The sequence below is a fragment of the Giardia intestinalis genome, chromosome 4, assembly GCF_000002435.2.
Source record: "Giardia intestinalis strain WB C6 chromosome 4, whole genome shotgun sequence".
NCBI classification, from domain to species: Eukaryota; Fornicata; order Diplomonadida; family Hexamitidae; genus Giardia; species Giardia duodenalis.
In genome coordinates this window covers 1,931,279-1,949,807 of record NC_051859.1, presented here as the reverse complement: position 1 = coordinate 1,949,807, position 18,529 = coordinate 1,931,279, and the positions used below count along the sequence as shown (strand labels likewise).

General features: G+C 46.7%; 9 protein-coding genes across 9 annotated transcripts; 3 read left to right on the top strand and 6 right to left on the bottom strand.

Moving 5' to 3' along the window:
• Positions 1-92: 92 nt before the first annotated feature.
• GL50803_0015451 (putative Spindle pole protein) lies at positions 93-6,839 on the top strand (the record flags this gene model as incomplete). The annotated part of the gene is made up of 1 exon (XM_001707748.1): positions 93-6,839. One exon carries the CDS (start codon positions 93-95, stop codon positions 6,837-6,839), a length of 6,747 nt encoding a protein of 2,248 aa, XP_001707800.1.
• Positions 6,840-6,854: 15 nt separating this feature from the next.
• GL50803_0042442 (Transitional endoplasmic reticulum ATPase) lies at positions 6,855-9,263 on the bottom strand (the record flags this gene model as incomplete). The annotated part of the gene is made up of 1 exon (XM_001707747.2): positions 6,855-9,263. The coding sequence occupies one exon, from the start codon at positions 9,261-9,263 to the stop codon at positions 6,855-6,857; it is 2,409 nt and encodes an 802-aa protein (XP_001707799.2).
• Positions 9,264-9,282: 19 nt separating this feature from the next.
• On the top strand, positions 9,283-10,002 carry GL50803_0090710 (Vacuolar protein sorting 22; the record flags this gene model as incomplete). Its single annotated transcript, XM_001707746.1, has 1 exon — positions 9,283-10,002. One exon carries the CDS (start codon positions 9,283-9,285, stop codon positions 10,000-10,002), a length of 720 nt encoding a protein of 239 aa, XP_001707798.1.
• Positions 10,003-10,074: 72 nt separating this feature from the next.
• On the bottom strand, positions 10,075-11,031 carry GL50803_0016808 (PAP2 superfamily protein; the record flags this gene model as incomplete). Its single annotated transcript, XM_001707745.1, has 1 exon — positions 10,075-11,031. One exon carries the CDS (start codon positions 11,029-11,031, stop codon positions 10,075-10,077), a length of 957 nt encoding a protein of 318 aa, XP_001707797.1.
• A 72-nt stretch (positions 11,032-11,103) lies between these two features.
• On the bottom strand, positions 11,104-12,591 carry GL50803_0011621 (Sas10 domain-containing protein; the record flags this gene model as incomplete). The annotated part of the gene is made up of 1 exon (XM_001707744.1): positions 11,104-12,591. The coding sequence occupies one exon, from the start codon at positions 12,589-12,591 to the stop codon at positions 11,104-11,106; it is 1,488 nt and encodes a 495-aa protein (XP_001707796.1).
• Positions 12,592-12,708: 117 nt separating this feature from the next.
• On the bottom strand, positions 12,709-14,151 carry GL50803_0015454 (uncharacterized protein; the record flags this gene model as incomplete). Its single annotated transcript, XM_038045827.1, has 1 exon — positions 12,709-14,151. One exon carries the CDS (start codon positions 14,149-14,151, stop codon positions 12,709-12,711), a length of 1,443 nt encoding a protein of 480 aa, XP_037902052.1.
• Positions 14,152-14,208: 57 nt separating this feature from the next.
• On the top strand, positions 14,209-15,228 carry GL50803_0011624 (uncharacterized protein; the record flags this gene model as incomplete). The annotated part of the gene is made up of 1 exon (XM_001707743.1): positions 14,209-15,228. One exon carries the CDS (start codon positions 14,209-14,211, stop codon positions 15,226-15,228), a length of 1,020 nt encoding a protein of 339 aa, XP_001707795.1.
• A 10-nt stretch (positions 15,229-15,238) lies between these two features.
• Positions 15,239-15,952, bottom strand: GL50803_0015455 (Parkin co-regulated protein; the record flags this gene model as incomplete). The annotated part of the gene is made up of 1 exon (XM_001707742.1): positions 15,239-15,952. One exon carries the CDS (start codon positions 15,950-15,952, stop codon positions 15,239-15,241), a length of 714 nt encoding a protein of 237 aa, XP_001707794.1.
• A 112-nt stretch (positions 15,953-16,064) lies between these two features.
• GL50803_0015456 (Ankyrin repeat protein 1) lies at positions 16,065-18,497 on the bottom strand (the record flags this gene model as incomplete). Its single annotated transcript, XM_001707740.1, has 1 exon — positions 16,065-18,497. The coding sequence occupies one exon, from the start codon at positions 18,495-18,497 to the stop codon at positions 16,065-16,067; it is 2,433 nt and encodes an 810-aa protein (XP_001707792.1).
• Between the last annotated feature and the right edge of the window lie 32 nt (positions 18,498-18,529).

Here is an 18,529-nt window from a genome sequence, read left to right as displayed (position 1 = left end):
TGTGGGGTGAAGCCTTTTAGACAACCTTTTAGAGCCCTTAGGATTATAAACTTTTCTTTGGATTAAATTCTATAGCCGCGCAAACAAGATTGATGGAATCTACCGTTCTTGATCGCGTTCCAGATCCTCAGCCCAGCGATGTACATCTGCCGTTCACGGGCCGCTCGCGGAGCGTGGTCGAAACCATGGAGTCCTCACTTAGTCTCCAGGCATCTGCAGCCCTACAGACCCTATCTTTAATTTCGTCTGATTCTAGGCTTACATCTAAGCAGTGTCATTTGGCGAAGGAGATAGAAAGTGGACTCTTTGAGAAGGTCAAAGTCCTCACCGACAAGGTTTTTGGACGGCTAAAAGACCGAATTGCCAATCGAAAGATGTATGTGTTATTTGAAGAGCAGCTAAAATGCAACACTAAGACTGATCATCTTGTACCCAAAAGCGTTCTTCCGATTTTTGAAGACCATATAGATGCTGCTAGCAATTCTCTGTACTCCCAAATATATTCTATAGTGCATGCGTCCACCCAGGCTCTTTTCGACGCATCTCAGAAGCAGGAGCCTTTGCCCACAAGTCGCGTTACCGAGCTAGAGAGCCTTGTGTATCAATTGCGTCTGCAGATTGAACAGGTCCAGCAAGACTATACTATCGCTACAGACAGGTTTGCTACGGAGCAAGCTAATGCGTTGAGTGAGCTAACTCGTCTACGAGAGCAACTCTGGCAAAAGCATAAGTACACCACTGAATATGAGCCAGACTTCAACCCGTACATTACTCCGTCAAAATGGGGCACAATTGGCTTGCTTACGGGTGGTACCAGCGGAATAGAAGATCGGAAGGCCATTCTCACAAGGCTTCTCGATGATGAACGAACTAAGTGTGCTGAACTCAGAAACAGAATAACGCAGCTTGAAATTCAGATCTACGCAAAGAATCAGCAGGTCGACCTGCTTCCTGTCCTTTATGAAGAGATAGAGACACTGAAGCAAAAGCTGGCAGACTATGATAATATCCTCCACAACTACGAGGAATCGAAGAACATTGAACTGTCCATGTTTCAGGCCAAGGAGGAGGCGCTTAAAGAGGAACTATCCAGGCTCCAGTCACGATTGAGCCAATCCAGCGACCAGGCAAGGTCTAGCAAAGCAGCAGTCGCTGAGCTCACTAAGCGGCTTTCTCAGAAAGATCTCTCTTTGCCAGTAAGTACTTCCAGTCAGCGCAAATTGGAAGATGAACTGGAGAATATCCTCAGCGGTAATTGCCCATTGCCTAAGAGTGAGGATACAAGTAGAGCTACCTCAAGCTCACAACCACTGCAGAGCAGAGAAGGCAGCCACAGAACTCATAAGCGGATGTCCTCTGTTGCAGATATTGGCATTGACAGCTGCAGCAACAGCGATAACATAAGTATCTCTAGTATAAACACCTCCGCTAAATCTACACGGTCCACCAAAGAGAAAAAGAAAAGTAAGAGGAACAGTAAGGATGAAAAGCGTAAGACTACCACAGAGCAATCTAAAGATGCCCTGACAGCCAACAGGCGTGGTACCGCGTCCCACCATAACCAGCGAGGCGAACAATCAAAAGAAAAACAGAATGTTCTTAGTAAGGTAATGAAGAAAGACGTACTAGATCGAAGGCCAACCACAGAGCCATTTGACGCAGTAGACGTGATGGACGCGACGGAAGCAGCGTCACATGATCCCTCGATACTTCTAGACAATCCGATGCAGTCTGAAATTAGCAACTTACGTATGCAAATAGAAGCACTGCAAGAAGAGAATTCCAAGCTGCGTGATTCTTACGCTACATTGGAAAATACAATCGCAGAGATTAAGGAGCAAGCGTATATGGACGCCAATATTCATATTTCCCAAAAGGACCTGCATCGCATCCAACCACACGAGGACTTGACGACAGGGACCGATCAACCAGATAAGGTACAGATGAAGCAAGACAAGAAAGAGGAGCTTCATCTGCTAAAGCAAAAGCTCATGAAGAAGCACCTTAAGAAAGAGCGAGCCCGAAAGCGTATCACTGCTTTTGTTCTTACCAAGGAAAGATTCGATGAATTTAGAGAGGAGGTTGACAACGATAAGACGCTTATTCCTAGAGTGGACTATCGCCTTGTTGCAAATAAAACTCTTGCTCCAGAGGACGTGTATACCATAATAGGGTCCGTATCTACGCGCCCAAGCATCCTGACGCACGGAGATTTCCTGCATAGTATAGACTATCGTATCTTGGAACATACCGTCAGCTGCGTAGAGGACTTTGTCAATAAGAAGTTCAGAGATGAAGTCAGCATGGATGGTACGTGTTCAGAATACATGTGGTTCAGCGAGTCATGCAGTGATAGTCGTCGCAATGACTTTGATGGCCTGGACTCTGACTTGGAGGAGCTAGATAATGATTCTAAGGATAAGGAGGTCAGCTTATCAAGTCAGAAAGCAAAGCAGTTAAAGGACTCACTGAGTCATTCATTGGAATCATCACCATTGACTCATTGCTCTAGCACCATTAGACAGACGGATAATGGTGAGTATACTGACATCCCAAAGAGCCTATTATCTCTAACTGAAAAGCCGCGTTCAAAGGGATCTGATCATAGTGTTGGAGGAGATGTAGGTGGTGGTCACAAAGATATAGCTAAAGATGAAATAAAGCTTCGTTTATACCATGAGTATGTACACATCGACCCGTCTGAGCTGTCTTCTGAAGCGCTAGCCTCACTCCTTGAAATGGATAACCAAAAGAAACAGAATATCCGATCGATAATCACCCAGCTTCTTTTCGACAATTCGACCATTAATCCAGCTATATTGAATGGTGGGCTTCACCTACTGGTGAAGTCTGATCAAGGAACTCCAGCAAATGTGTACATGACAAACAGACAGGGTCATGAAGCTGTGGACGATTCTATCGAAAGTGACCGTCCAATGCAAAAGACGAATCATGAAACGGATACCGTCTTGTCGGAACACGATTCAGAGCCTCTGCGCCTTACTTCTGAACGCATGGAGCTCGAGAGCAGACAGCAGGACGGCCGACCCAACGCTGATACCAGTAGGAAGCTCTACCAATCTGGTATGTTGCGGGTGGTCGCCAATGCTACTGAGACTGTACGTGACATACTACCAAACAAGCCACTCTACATTTCGTCAGCCTCTGACAAAGAGTATGTGATGGGCCGCTCACGAAGTAAGGGAAAGGCAACTTCACAGCCTTCTCTGCCTGGTGATTCTCTTGGGTCTTTGGAACCGCAACCGCAGACACAAACGCAAGATGGGACTCCTCGGAGAGAGAGACCGTGCATAATTCACACTATGCAGTCGGCTGTCTTACGCCAAGGAATAGAGGCTCTTTTGCACAACAATAAGCTCACCCTTTCGGATACGAAGTTGTGCAATGACTCCGGAGTGGATCTGGAGGCTGTGAATGGGCTAACTAAAGTCGTTATAACAGAGACCGGGGATACGTTTATAGGCAGTTCTTACATTGGGAATGCTAAGCAGCTTACGCTTGACGACAGAATTACCAACTTTTATAGCGCATTGATCAACGCAAACATCATTAGGAAAAATAATATAGGGACCGTGCCTGTCGTATCTGCCGATAATGGAGAAAGGGATACAGATTTAACAGCTAGCATGTTAACCAGCCATTCCACCGAGGTAGGACAGTCCACATTTACTCTTAAAGACATATATCTGAAAAGCAATGTAAGGATAACTACAAATCCTGGTGCGCCATTATTGTATGATGGCGACCAGACAATGCAGCGAGGAACATTTGGCTCTCTCTCCATCAAGTCGTACTCACCCATTCATTCAGATTATGTAGAATTAGACAGGATTTGTACTAGTATTAAGCAGAACGTAAAAGTAGACGTCGCAGAAGCCTTGAGAGACATAAGGATGATTTTGAAAATGCTGGGACATGATCCCCAACTTTTCGACATCAAGCTAATCAACTGTGCTGACAGACTAGAGCACAAGCATTCCTGTCCTACAACCCTCGATACACATGAACTCACCGATAGCCTTAAGGCCTTGTCCAAGGACGACAAACTGACATTGTTTCTTGAGGCCATTCTTGCAAAACAAATTACCTGGGGTGATCTAAAGGCAGTGTTTGAGCATGCGTCTCCCATTATGAACTACCTTATGGACCTTTGCAGCCAGCTCAGTAGAAACAGTGACATAAGAAATAAGCCCTTAGTTGATGACTTGGTTGAAGAAGATAAATGCTTGGATGAACTATCAAATATCCTATTTGCGTCACAAATTTTCGCCAGAAGTATAGAAGGTGTTACCGGTGTTAGCTCCGCAGACTTATCTACAAATACAGCAGATCTGAAGCGCTTTCTTGAAGCGCTTCCTTCTGACCAGCAGCAGCTGATCTATGAGATAGCAAAACTATTAAAGGACCAGCAAAGTACTGCTGTTATCCCATCGGAATCCTTGACTTCCAGTCCATCAAAAGATCAAGCAGAAAACCCCATCATGCAACTTTTGAACGCATTGACACATATTAATTATGATGCAATCGTGCAGATCTTATTTACTAGGATCCAAAGTTCTTCTAAAAGAGAGGATTCTTTTGACAAATACGACACAATCAAAGATCCAGCTCACATCTCAGATGGAGTTGATCAAGACCTTCCTACATTAGAGAATCAGGTGCTCGGAATTTTTACTGACTCAGAGTGGCAGGACTTGGAGACCAGCATCCCTCCTGAAACCCTTAAGTTCATTAAAGACAAGCTCATACTGGAACAGGAGAAACTGGATGAGCTCTCTATGCTTAAGCAGCAACTTTATATTCTGCGCCAAGCAGAACATGCTGCAAGGCTATCCTATGAGGCACCAATTAGCGAAGAGACTCAGTGCCCCGAGGGAGCGAGAATCTCTGATGTTGCTATCTGTTCTACATGTGGTCAGGAAATCACGCGCTCCTCCAGGGCATCTTCTGCGCCAGGCGTCCGCTCTCTAGGACGCCTTCCATCACAATCAGGAACAGAAGGTGAGGCTATTCGCTTGGACTTTTTACCCGGCTCAGACTTGTGCTTAGATCACTTAGACACAAGCACTAATCCTTCTGCATCGAAAGTTTCCCGGGAAGCTTGTTCCAACCGTGACGGTGATGTTTCCAGATTGCATCCAGTACTAGCCCCTGATGTAGCCAACGCAGCCGTCACAACGCTGATTACAGGCAATCGTTCACGCTATGCTGAACACTTGCCAATCATGGGCTTTGTTGGCAAAAAGGTCAATCAGAAATACCGCCAATTACTAATTAAGAACAAAGAAAGAGCCAAAGAACTCCAAGAACGATTGGGCCTACTGTCCATCCCCCAGCAAAATACTAGGCACCCCATCAACTACCAGTACAATATCATGAACATTCCAGTTGCCTTTGCCGCGAGAACTCCACACGTGGTTGGCCCCAACGCTACCAATTTCCTTGGCATGTCTATGGAGATTTCCATGCTATCAAAGGAAGGAAAAGCACAAATCGTGAGCCTCTCCGAGGAAACTGATAATTTTCTACGACGGCAGCTGCACTTGTCGCAAAAAGACTATAGTAGCAAGCAACATATGATCAGAGCCAAGCGGGCATCAGACGCTGTGCAGAGTGTCATAACGCACTACGTACGGAAGTGCCCACTTTATCACAAACTAAACTGGGTTATTCCCGATGATCCTCGTGATATCTTTATACGACTCTATCAAAACGCGCGCGAATTACGAGAAAAATATGAAAGGCGATTCCAAGCAAAACTATTATTAGAAGCAGATCTATTTAATAGATACCGACAAGCACGTGTGTACGTACCTGGTTCTGGTATCAGTAAGCATTCTCAAAGCGGCCTTCCCATCCACCAGCCTATGAAGGAAAACCCATCCCTAGTTACTGACTTAAGCATGAGCGCCCATACTCCTCAGGCCACTTACGTTTGTACTGATTCAGTTGTTCCAGACACCGCACTTACCGGTGACGGGGACTCGTCTCAACTTCGAGACTGCACCAGATCAACAGATAGTAGCCTGGTAAATTCAGTTCCTCAAGGGAAGCCACCCACAGATCTGACTATTCCAGCATCATCACCCCGCCTGCTCTTATCCGGAATTCAGGGGAGTCAATTGGGTAAGGCTGACTCTAATTCTAGACTGTACATTCCAGAGTATGAACGGTATAATAAGCAAGCACATGTCAGCTCTATCATTGCCGGAAGCACTGTTATGGGTAAGCCAATTATACCAACACCATCTTTACAGAATAACAAGGCGCGGTATCCACCTCTTTACAGTAGTACTTGTGACTCATATTCTCCCCGGGATAGCTGCGCGCAGCTACACGTTTCTGGAATACATCTGGGCTCCAAGACTGTTCACAGCTATGATAGTAACACAAGCGGAAAGCTCTCAGTACAAGCTAAGATACACTCGCAAATCGATGATTCACGACTAGATGAACTCAGCAAGAGTGTCACATTACTGAGCAGTTCAGTTGAGCTAGCCAAATCTGGCAATGCTTCCCTTACTCCGGGAGCATCTGCCAAGATATGCGGTCGTCTACCAACTAAGCCACTAAAGTCTATTTGCGCATCTACTCAGCAGGCTGAGGAGCCTGTCAACATCAGCATTACAAATATAACAGACATGTTCATCAGTGAAGAAACTAAACAGTCAGGAAGCAAGGAGGCGCCACAGATCTCTGATGCGTTTACTGGAGTGCATCGTTCTGGGAGCATTCGAAAGTCTGCTGCTCTAGCATTCAGAACTAGCGACGCTCAGACAGAAGCAAGACTCTCAGTCGGAAGTAGGAGTCAGCATTGAGGTTTAGCCGTCACCTCACTTATTTTCCGATATGCATAGCTTGGAGTAATGCGCCGCCATCATATCGTACTTGATCCTGTCTTCCTCGTTGACAGAGGCTTTTGTTTGTGACAAGGCTGTCATAAAGTGCCTTTTGCAGATTTCTGTACCGGTCTGGGACTCTGCTATTACTGCCATGGCTGCGCGCCTAACAAGGCCCTCCAGGTCTGCTCCAGTGCATCCCTTTGTCTGCTTTGCCAAATATTCCGTTAAGAACTCTCTGAGATCTTGTGGATTTTGTAGGCTCTTGTCTAGGGAAATCTGTCGTCTAGTTATTATGGTATAAAGGATGTTGACGCGGTCTTCTAGGTTGGGAAGGGGAATATATATGATTTTGTCGAAGCGTCCTGGTCGTAGTAGTCCTGGGTCAATGATATCAATTCTGTTTGTCGCAGCAATAATGAAGATCTGATCCTGGGCATTTTTAGCATTGAGAGAGTGCTCTCCGGACAAGTTGTTGTGTAGCCCGTCCAACTCAGTCAGTAGAGTATTCACCACCTTGTCACTCACGTCGCTGCTTGATCCACCAGAACCACGCCGTTTGGCCAGAGAGTCAAACTCATCTAAAAAGAGGATACACGGCGCACTTGCTCTCGCACGGGCAAACACATTTCTTATTGCCCGTTCAGATTCGCCATAGTACATATTTAATAGCTCAGGCCCTTTAACAGATATAAAGTTAATCTCTGCCTTGGCGCTGAGAGCCTTGCAAATAAGCGTTTTTCCTTGACCCGGTACAGAAAACATGATAATCCCGCTAAAGCGGTTAAGTCCCAAGCGTTCAAAGCGCTCCGGATTCTTCAACGGTTGCAAGAGATAACGGTCAAGCTCTGCTTTGAGGAAGTCCAGTGCACCTATATCGTCCAAGGATACGTCTGGGACGGTTGCAAAGCCCTCACGCAGGGCAGTGGGGATGAGGCTCTGTGTAGCAAAGAGGAAGTCGTTGAGGGTTATCATTGACTTGGCCATTCCATCCAGTATGTTTGAGCTTTGCATGATTCGACAAACACACCTGTGCCCCGCTTCTCTGCACAGTGCAGCAAGGTCTGCACCAACATAGCCCGGAGTGTTCTCTGCAATGCGCTGTATGTCAAGGTTGGGGTCTATTTTGCAGCCTATCAGTAGCTTTTGCAAGATATCGATCCTCTGTCTCTTAGACGGTATTGGAATGGGAATATCCTTATCGAATCGTCCTGCTCGGCGAAGGCTTTCATCAATTGCGTTGATTTTGCTTGTTGCGCCTATAACTATGACTATTTTATTTTGATCTAATTGTGACACAGCACGGTATTGGCCAGTGCTTGCCGACTCAATACCTACTAATCCAGGTTTCTCCTTTGGAGCTCCTTGTCGATTCTCAGCTCGTCCACCAGATCCATTGGGTTGTTGAGGTTGAGGCCGCGCATTCAGCACTATAGTTGACGAAGTAACAGGCTCAGACTGGCTTATTTGTCCACGCGCCGCATTGCTGGTGAAGTTTGACTTCGACCTTGAAAGGGACTCCAAGACAGGTCTTGCATGAGATGCGACTTCGTCCATACAACTGCAGAGCTGGGCAACAATGCGTTTCTCCATCTCTCTGCTAACATTCTCACCGCGTGTGGAGATAATCTCCACATTGTCTAAAAATATGACGCTAGGTGCATTCTCTTTTGCTTCTAGGAAGATCTCTCGCAAGAGCTCCTCTGTTTCGCCCGTTCTACTCATGATTATTTCAGTGGAGTTGATGCAGTAGAAACTGATTTGCCGACCGAGCTCCTTGTGAATTTTATTTATTAGTGCGTGTACGATTGCTGTTTTTCCTGAGCCTGTTGGGGCATGCAAGAGAATCCCCGTTCCAAAAGTCACTCCGAGATACCTGTATTGATCGGCTTGTAGAATGGGCCAGAGCACTCTTTCTGTGAGCTCCTTCTCGATATCCTTTATGCCACCTAGTTGCTCAAACAGAATGTTATGCGGAGTAATGCAGAAGGATTCCACAGTCCGAGTTTGCTTGGAATTATGAGAAAGCTTTTTCTCTGGTGTCTTATCGGCTGGTTGCTTTTGGTTTTTCAATGTAGGGTGCGATCCAACGTCCTCCTGGGCAGCGTCTGTCTTGGACTTTTTTCCAGAATTCGCTTGAGCGTTCTTGACGCTTTCTGGCCTAATGTCCACGGGCTCAGGCTTTTTCTCTGTCTTAATGTAAGTGGGAGGCTGGGCCACCAAAGGAGGGTCAGTCCTTTCACGCCTGCCTTCTAGACGCTTTGACTCCTTAATAAACTCCAAATAGCTGCTAATTTCGACGATGGTACGACAGGTAGCAAAACAACCAGGAAACGGCCTCCCCTCTTCAGTTGTTAATGCAGCGGTCTTGAGTGTGCCGGGGTACCTTCTTCCGGGCTCCATGATCAGATAAAAAATCATAATGGCTGACGATATCAAGCTTTCCAACGCCGTCTGCGAACAACTGCAGAGCCTGAACCGTGACTATTACAACACACTTTCCAGAAAGCGCGACGAATGCTGTGACATGGTCGTTAATTTTCTCCGAGATCACATGAGTGAAGTGCATAACGCGGAAGACAAGGGGTCCCTGTTGAATTCTCTGAACAACCTGTGCACATCGCTGAGGGCGGATGTCTTCTGTATTCCAGGTGCAACTGGGATACCGAGCGACCAACTTCAGACGCAACTCGACGTTAAGATAGCTGAGTTCTGCTCTTATCACAGGCACTCATCGGGGAGGATTATGCCTCTGAAAGTACTCCACAATTACCTCAACAAGGATAGACCTAGCGCCCACGCCATCGAGCTAAGAGACATTGTAGCATCCCTCAAACGTCTGAGGGAGCTTTCCAGTGACTACGAATTACTTCCAAACAGGATTGGTAGTGACGAGAAGAAATATATAAGTTTGGGTGACAGCAATATGGGCGAAAACTCTCTGAGAATTCTCTCTTTCCTATTTGATACCGACGTAGCAATGCCTTTCACCACCGTTGATAATTTGAGGGAGCTAAGTCAGTGGTCAAGGGAGCAATGCGAGCAGGAGCTTGAGTATATGAAGAGTAAGGGACAGCTGTTGGTGGACACGCAGGCAGATGGTCCTATACGCTACTACTTAAATCTTCCCCTATCAGTTTAGTTGTAAACAAAATCAGCACACGCCAGAGGTTTACTAAAGGTCTTGCCATCGTTGCATCATATGCTTCCGTGGCTAGGGAGGCAGGGCACTGATAGTTGTTGATAGCGCGCTTGAAGAGACTGCTTGAGCTGTGTCGTTATCATTGCTCTCTGCATATTTCGTTGAACTGGGAGCCTTTTCTAGACAGCGAAGATCCGGAAGAGATAGGAAAATCAGCACCAAATGGAGGAACGCTAGCACGATCGAAACAACTGTATCTGTAAAGAAGTGTGCACTCGCCGCGTACCTAGCGTACGCCATTGTCGGGGGCATAAGTATAGCGAAGACAGCCGTGATGGCAACGCCGAGATAAAAGAATACAAGCCAAAGCATGTACTTAAGCCGTCCCTGGCCACTTGTGCTGGGAGTACGCTCGCTATCTACAACCTTGATATACATTTGAGCCAGCAGATATGTTAATATGGGAAGCGGGAATAATGCACTAGCCATGAACATTGTGTGACCCGATGGAGTGGAGTACAGCTTCAGATTTGCCGGATTGGGGCCGGTGTACCTGCTGAACACAGGCATGAATGTCACAGTAGGGCCGCTAACCGTGGTAAACTCCGCTATCTGCCGCGGTCGAGGTCTGTTTAGAGCTATCTTGAGTACAAGAGTCGTCAGATTTGCCATGCCAATGTACACTATCGCAGCAACAAGGACATATAGGTACGGGAGAAGCGCTTTGGTCCTTGTTGCCGTCCAAAAGAGACCAAGCATTGCTCCGACATAGATGATTGGAATGGTTATAATGGCATTCTCAGAGACGTTTAAGTAATAGATGAAACCAGTGTTGTATGGAAGGGGCTTTTGGTGCAGTGAATCATCTGGAGCATAACGCATATATGCAGCTATCATCTTGTCGAGCTCTGCCAGCTGGGTCCTAAATATACTCATGAGAATCAATAGCAACGTGGGCACAATAAAGGTAAAGGCTGAAAGGATGGCTATGCATGGATTCGACAAGAAGCTTGGCCGGTACCCCTTCATTTTATAGCCAGCTTGTTTTGGTTGAATGTAAGCCAAGATCTGTAATGGCCATTGCTATAAGGTTTACACAACTTAGCTCAGCTTGCGGGAATGGGTGACATTTGTGCGAATTCCCTTACTTTCGCCTGTATATGCACCATTTTGCTCCCTGGTTGGCACTGCTGTCCGTTTGTTGATCTCCACCGCCTTTTCATATTTGTACCGAAGAAGAGTCCTGCTAGTGGAGGCATGTTTGCTCTTATGGCGCTTTAGATCTCCTTGGCCTTTCTTCATGTTAATAGACACAGGCCGGTAGCCGACCCTATCTGTAGGGTCAATCTTATCCTGTGTAGGATCGTAGTATGTTGGCTCATACCCCTTCTGATTCTGAGCTATGGCCTTTCGTATCTCTTTCGTCGCTTCCTCCTTTTGTAATATTGCATCAGCTAGTTGTTTAGACCGGATATCGACACCAGCTTGCTCTTTCGGCTTCTTAAGCTTACGGTTCTCTGCAGCCTGGATAGCTTTTAGACGCTGAGCTTCACGACGCTCGGCTGACCGCTGAACTCGCTGCTCATAGGCGCTCACGCTCCTGTCTCCTGATATGGGGTGCGATTGAGCGGACAGGTCCAACTCCAAGCCCAAGTTGTCAAGAACACTTATGCCTGGCTTACTATGTCTATTGACAGGTCTGCCACCGGCTGCAAGGTCTTCTAGCTCATATGCACTCGAAGCGTCAGACTCGTCCGACCCGAAGACCACCAGGTCCTCCATTGAAGTAGAAGCAGAATCTTCATTAGTTGCAGAACTGCGCTCACGAGCCCCCACAGTCTTGATTCCATCGGTCTCAGTATCATTCCCAGAGGACTCGGGAGTGTCTGTGACTCTAGTAGACCGCATCCTAGGCTGGACTTGCGCTCGCTGCAGAATACTGTGCACCTCCGGCTGCATCGCATCCAGTTGCTTCTTTAATTCGGTGATCCGCAAAAACACTGGGTGCCGGATCGACAACCCACTCGATGCGTGGGCAAAGATGAATAAGATGTATGAAATAAGCATGGCTAGCATGCACTTATACGCAGAGATTGATGAGTGTCTGGCTAGTAATCTAGAATGTCTAGAACGAGAGGAGGCATTGTCTATTCCATGCAACTCATTGTACTTTGATGTAAGAAGTTCAGCGAAGACGGGAAGATCCTGCTGAAGCTTAAAGTTGACAGCTTTTCCGGAATCCTTTGCTGTCAGTTCGTGTGCTTGCTGTTGGGCAAGCTCCAGAAGTGCCGGATCCAACGCATCTGCCTGTCCAAAACCATGGGCGCGCTTTTCAGCTTTAAGAGCCTCTCCAATGACCAAGTTTTCGGCTTCGGAGCTATCCTCATCTTCTCGCTGACGTTGTTCTTGCTCCGGAACCCGTGAACCCCTTTTCCAACTCTTACTCCGTGACCGAGAACCAGAGGTCTTCTCAGTTAAATGCATATCCCGTGGAAGCCAGTTCATTGCTCCTCTGTCCTGCTCGTGGAGGAGTGACTTGTGCCTCAGCGTGTCTAAAACAGTCTGGCCTGGGTCCGTGTCGGAGTTCATTTAAATGTAATTGACGAGGATGATTTACATGTAGTACCTTGCATCTGGGTGCTGTATTCCTTTGCCTAGTAGACATGTGGCAAATAGATTGTTCATTCGTCTTGGTAGATTACCTGCTTAATCAGTGTCACTAAAGCCAGCGTCCATAAGGTCCAACATGTCCAGGTATGTTTCTGTATTATTATCCTGGTCACGCTTTTCATCGTGCCGCGATAGCAAAACGTCCTGCTGAGTCAGACTACTTCTTATAAAGCTGAGCCTATCGACCAGCTGGAGAGCCTCTGTACGGAAGTTGGCCTTGCTAGATAGTAACTGCTCCTGGCGCTGGATAATAGTCACGATGCAATTTCCGTCTTCGTCCTCGTCAAATCTAACGTTGAATGCCTTTTCCATCGCGCCCGATATGAGATAGTCCTTAGCTTCGCCTTCAGAAGCATTTATTCGACGACAAACCTCACTCAGGCTTATTCGTTTGAATATTTTGGCTATATATGCTAGTTGTGTCTTTATGCGCGCCATGCGCTTGAACAGGAGAACTCTATATATGTCTGGAAACGAGACTTTGCACAGCATCGCTTCACAGCAATCGTTTGCAGAAGACTGTGGTGCACTTGAATCTGTGCATGTGAGCGTTTTGAAAAGAGTTGTGAACGCGGCCAAATCAACAGAAAGCTGCGTCTTCATGGACATTGTGGGCGAATAATCTGCAAACAACTGGTTGGCATTAGAAATTAGTTTTAGTGCTCGAGCATGCTGGCCAATTATAGCTACGGTTAGAGAAGAATAAAAATAAAAGCGTATGAGCTGTGGATGTGAGATGCTGAATACTATCACTCGATAGTTCAAAATCGATCTATAGGCAGATAAATAATTGGACGTCAAAAGCTGTAGCCTCAGAAGAGCATTGAGGAGGACAATAACAATTTCATCGTGATTGTTCTTAGAGGAAAAGCTGCGAAGGCTGGAAACAATCCCTCGCTCGATGGCTTCGTACTCAGTGTCCAGCTGTAACTTATTATGATGATTATTTTCTGAAGAGACAGTGGCCGCCTTGGTTGTGTAGATAGCAATTACATCCATAAGCACCAAATGAATCACTTGCGCTAGTAAGAACACGCTACATGAGTCGGCAGACGCTTTAGTGAGAAATGCAAGTGTGTCCATTGTAGAGAGAGCTCGCTTGATGGCTGTGACTTCAGGAGATGCAGGGTACTTGTACAGTGTAAAGAAAGACGCCAGCATAGCATTTGTAAGATGGTCCTGTTCAGCTTCCCCGAGCTCTGCCCTCTGAGACGATATGGCTGCAGAGCGTTTGGAGGGGGTGCCCAAAATCTTTGGAAGAGGGGATCCTGGCGCTGGGACCTTCTTCTCAGACATATCTGACTTAGCGGCGGACAGATCAAGAATCTGCGGAAAGCCTTTCTGCAGGTGTTGAAGAACTGAAGACAGTGATATGTCTTTAACGTGGCTTGAAATCTTCGTGAGCAGACTACTAACACTCGAAGAAAGGGTCCCAGACGCGAGCATTGCAAAGGTGTCTGCTGCTACACTGCTGCTCATCTTTTACCACAACATGGTATTTAATATGCCTTTTGGAAATGAAATATAGATCAGTGCATGCACAATGCAGCGTCACACGCAAAAGGACTGAAGGGCCAAGATGAGGAGGTTACCAAACAGATCCGCTACCTTGCACAGGGAGCAGACTCACCTATTGATGTGAGCAATGTGCTGCAGGAGGCTCTTGGCCTTCTCTCGGAGTTCCCGACATTTGTACCAAAGCTTCTCGGCCTTCAGCTTCCTAGAAGAGCAGCAAAACAGACAGTCATCGGGCTAATTGGCTCGGTAGACTATTATATTGGAACGCAGGTGCATCAGTTGGCACTCACTGTCATATTTTCATCTCTGGCTGATCCCAGACGCCACTTTCAGCTCGTCTGCCCTCAGCAATCCCTGCCCTTCCACCTTACAGATAGCACTGGGCGTGTAGTATTAGATACATGCCCTCATACGAATCTCCTAAAGACTGTGCGGTGGTTTATCTCTGTCGTAGAGAGGCTTTTGGCCACAAATACATCTGTGGTACCGTCCCAGATGAACACAGAGGATATCTGGGCAGCTACGGAAGGTTATCGCGAACTATGTCTTATCGCAAATCAGCAATACAACGCGCTGACGGCTGACCTGGGCGAAAAGCAACGCACAGTTGTAGAGGAGGTTGGCAGCAGCCGCCGTCGAGGTAGCATCCTTGCATCAACGGCCACTAGGCTGGCGAAGGATATGAGCGTGGCCCTGGAAATGCTTTCAGACTATCATAATAAGCATGACGCAGATGAAATAGCAACGAACTGCCACGCTTCTGCTGGTATTCCTCAGCCTGTGCAATCCAATAAGACTCGGGAGTCAACTTTGCGGGCATCAGAAACAACCAGACTCTTAGCCAATCTTTCAGCTGTCGATAGCACAATTTCGGACATAATAAGTATCCCACCGGACCAAGAGATCCCGGCAGTCACTCCTACAATGCTCCGCAGCGTCCGTAATACACTAGGTGACCTCACGGAAACGTCACTAAACCTTCGGTACGCGATTTACTCAATGAGCCAGAATACGCCCGATAACCAAGGCGTCACTTAAATTGTAGTGCTCATGCGCTGGATTGATAACACGGTATCATGTATTTTATGTTTAGAAAGGCATCTGGGCCGCCCTTGCGCTCCATAAGCTCAAGAGTTTCCTGAATTAGGTCCCCCAAGTTCTGGCGCTTGCGCTGCGCGTAATAGATCTTGTCTCCGAGATTGATATTCTTATTGAAGAAGATGTTTATCACTGGTAAAAGTTGGCGGTAATAAGGCACCAGAGCTGGGCCTGCATATTCGTTGCACATAACTAGTAGCTGTAAGACGTTCAGAACAACACATATGACCTCGGGGTCGCGAGTCTCCAAGGCTGCGTGTAATGGAAGAATCAGTTGCGGAATGACGGGAAGAACCTTGGAGCCTCCGTGCTCTAGTAGATTTGTGACACCTTCGCGTGCAAGAAAGGCATATGGGTGGTCCTTTTCACGAAGGCCTTCAAAAAATATAGGTAAGTAGTGGTGGAAGTCAAGCTGCTCTATCTCTGCCTTCCATATTATTTTATTCCCAGACGCCGTATGCTCAACAGAAATGGGTAGATCGCCTCGATCATAGAATAAGCGAAAATCAGAAGGGGGCAGCTTGCGAATCTTTGTTGGACAAGCGGCGGGTGGCCCGTCAGTGTCACGAACTCGCCGCGCATCTGCTCTTCGCTGTGCATGTGCCTTCTCTGCTGCAATGTTGTTGAGTCTCGTCGCCTTCTTCGCTTCGTAGGAAAGTTGCATAGACAAATTTTTTAATTTTAAGCACAAATTTCAGACTTCCAGAAAGGTCGAGGTGCCAAAGATACTCTTGCAACTAAAGCATCTGATTGTTGGCAAGTGCCATAGCATACTACTAATAGGCTTTGGTTAGTATCTCTTTAATACGCTTTTTGTTCTGAGATTTTTGCGGTATGTAGTCTAGTGGCGCAAGGCCAGACAGTGATCTAATGTTCCGCTCAAAAGGTGCAAGCACCTTGATAGCTGATATGTTTTCTAGTTGAACGGCGATGATCAAAGCTGTGCGGCCTTGTAGGTCTATGATCCCGCTTTCCTTTGCCGCTAGAAATTTAGTTATTGGCGTCAAACGAAGACGGACGCTGATCATCAAGGCAGTGCAACCATTTATGTCTTTCTTCCCGTAATCAGACGCTGCATATTGTTTGACTGAGTCCAAATCGCTAAGCATAGTGTAAATCATCATTGGTGTCCACCCCACGCTGTTCATCAGCCGCTCCTCTGCGTACATAAGGGTGCTGATCACTCCCCGCATCCTCTTGTGCACTGCACGTCTGAGGGCAAAGTCCCCCTCTTTGGTCTCTAGCCCACTCTCTTTTAGTAGCAACATATGTGCAATTTGCTCGTGCCCTTTAGAGATAGCAATCATAAGAGCAGTCACGCCGTTGGTCATCTGCATCCCCGCTTCATCTTCCACAAGAAGCTTTGCCACCTGAATCGCATCAACCTTTGCTGCTATCATAAGGGCTGTACGACCAGAAACAGAAGCAGCTTCTCCATAATCATAAGCCGATTCCAGCAAGTCTGTGCTTGGGGATGCCATGCACTTTTCAAGGTCCAGTAAAATCTCAACACATTCAACAGAATTGGCCTCAGATGCATACATTAAGGCCGTCTTCCCGTGACAACAATACCTTTTCGCCTCCAGGGGAGCTAGAACTGCAACTACCTCTGGGTGATTATTCTTTGCGGCCAGCATGAGGGCTGTTTGCCCGCACGCATTCACATGACCTACTTGGCTTATATATGCATATACACCGTGTAAATTCCCAATAATAGCGTTATTGATTAGGTCCGTGTTCTTATTTGGGTCCATGCCAGAACATTGCTTCTGAGCATCTCTCGACAACTCAGTGACCATTTTGGCAATCCGTTCTTCTAATGTATGAATGTATTGCTTCTTCGCTCTGATTTCTTCGGTGGCACGTTCGGCGTGCTCTTTCCACTTGTCACGATCCGCGGTGGTTTCCTTTATCTTTCCGTATAGCCCAGATATACGCGTTTCTAGATTAGCTATAAGTGTTTGCATAGTAGAAATTTGCTCTACATATTGAATACAGCAGGGACAGTGTGCACTATCGCCGGAGTCATGGCTCAACGTCGTGCACATTGGAGCTGGAGTGTGGAGCATATTCTTTAGCTTTGTTGAGCCCTTTCCAGAGAGTAGTTGGAAGGCATCTGGATTCTTTCTAAAACGGGGGCTAAAGTCCCGAATAGACATAGCAGGGGCCTCTGTCGACTGAATCTCGCTGCCATTTGCTGTTCTGGCACACGGAGTGATGTTGAGAAACCTACTATTCTCTGGAAGAGGGGTTTGTTTGCAAACAGACGAAGACTGAACAGAGCCCTGAAAGCTATCTACCACGTCGAGCACTGTAAGACCTTGGTCCTTATCATCAGAAAAGTCTAGATCCTCAATCTTTTCTGCCAACTCTATATTTGACAAATTCGTTGGAGTGTCTTGCCTGGGACTCTGTTGAGAATTCAAATTTGTGTTAGATGAATTTTGTAATGACTCTGCAAGATCAATATTTTGCTCAGAGGTAGAGGTCTCCTCTTGGACTTGATCTTCTCGAGCAAGTGATGCGTCCAACATGTCAGGTAGCTCAATATCCTGTAGGTCCAGCGGGACCCCGGATACTAAATCTAAGCAGTTGTTAACGCTTTCACCAGTTACATTGACTGTTTCAGCAGTTCTTAGAGAGGAACTAGGTTCATTAATATCAGATTGCTTGAGGTTATTAGATTTTCCAAAATCAAATTGGGGGGTGTCTAGACCGATGCCGAAGAGCGTATTCATATTAGTATGCATGGTCCCACCAAGTCCTTGGGCCTCGAACCCTGCTTTGCTGCCGTTTAAAGATGTTGCTGTTGGGCTTCGCGTACTCAAGAGACTTGACGCGTCGTTTAATATTGCCACTATGCGACGCGTATGGACCAGAATATCTTCAAAGGCGCCTTCCTGGTGCGCTGCAGCAATCGCCTCATCCATGTCTTGCACTGTTAGCAGCTGAGGATTACGTATCAAGATATGGACCATATCCATTCGTCGCTGATGTACGCTGGCAACTAGAGGTGATACTCCCGCCAGACTTTTTGTTGTAAGTTCGTGTACTGCCAGAAGCTGGATGGCATTCAAATGGCCTGCCCGTATGGCTATTAACAGCGCTGTCTCTCCGTTCTCATCTCTGCTCCTAATGTAGGTGTCCATGAGGCTTCTAAGTGTGCAAACATCTCCAGAGTGAGCTGCTGCAAACCAAGCTCTGCTCATCTGGAGAATATATTTTGGAGAAAAGAAGAGTT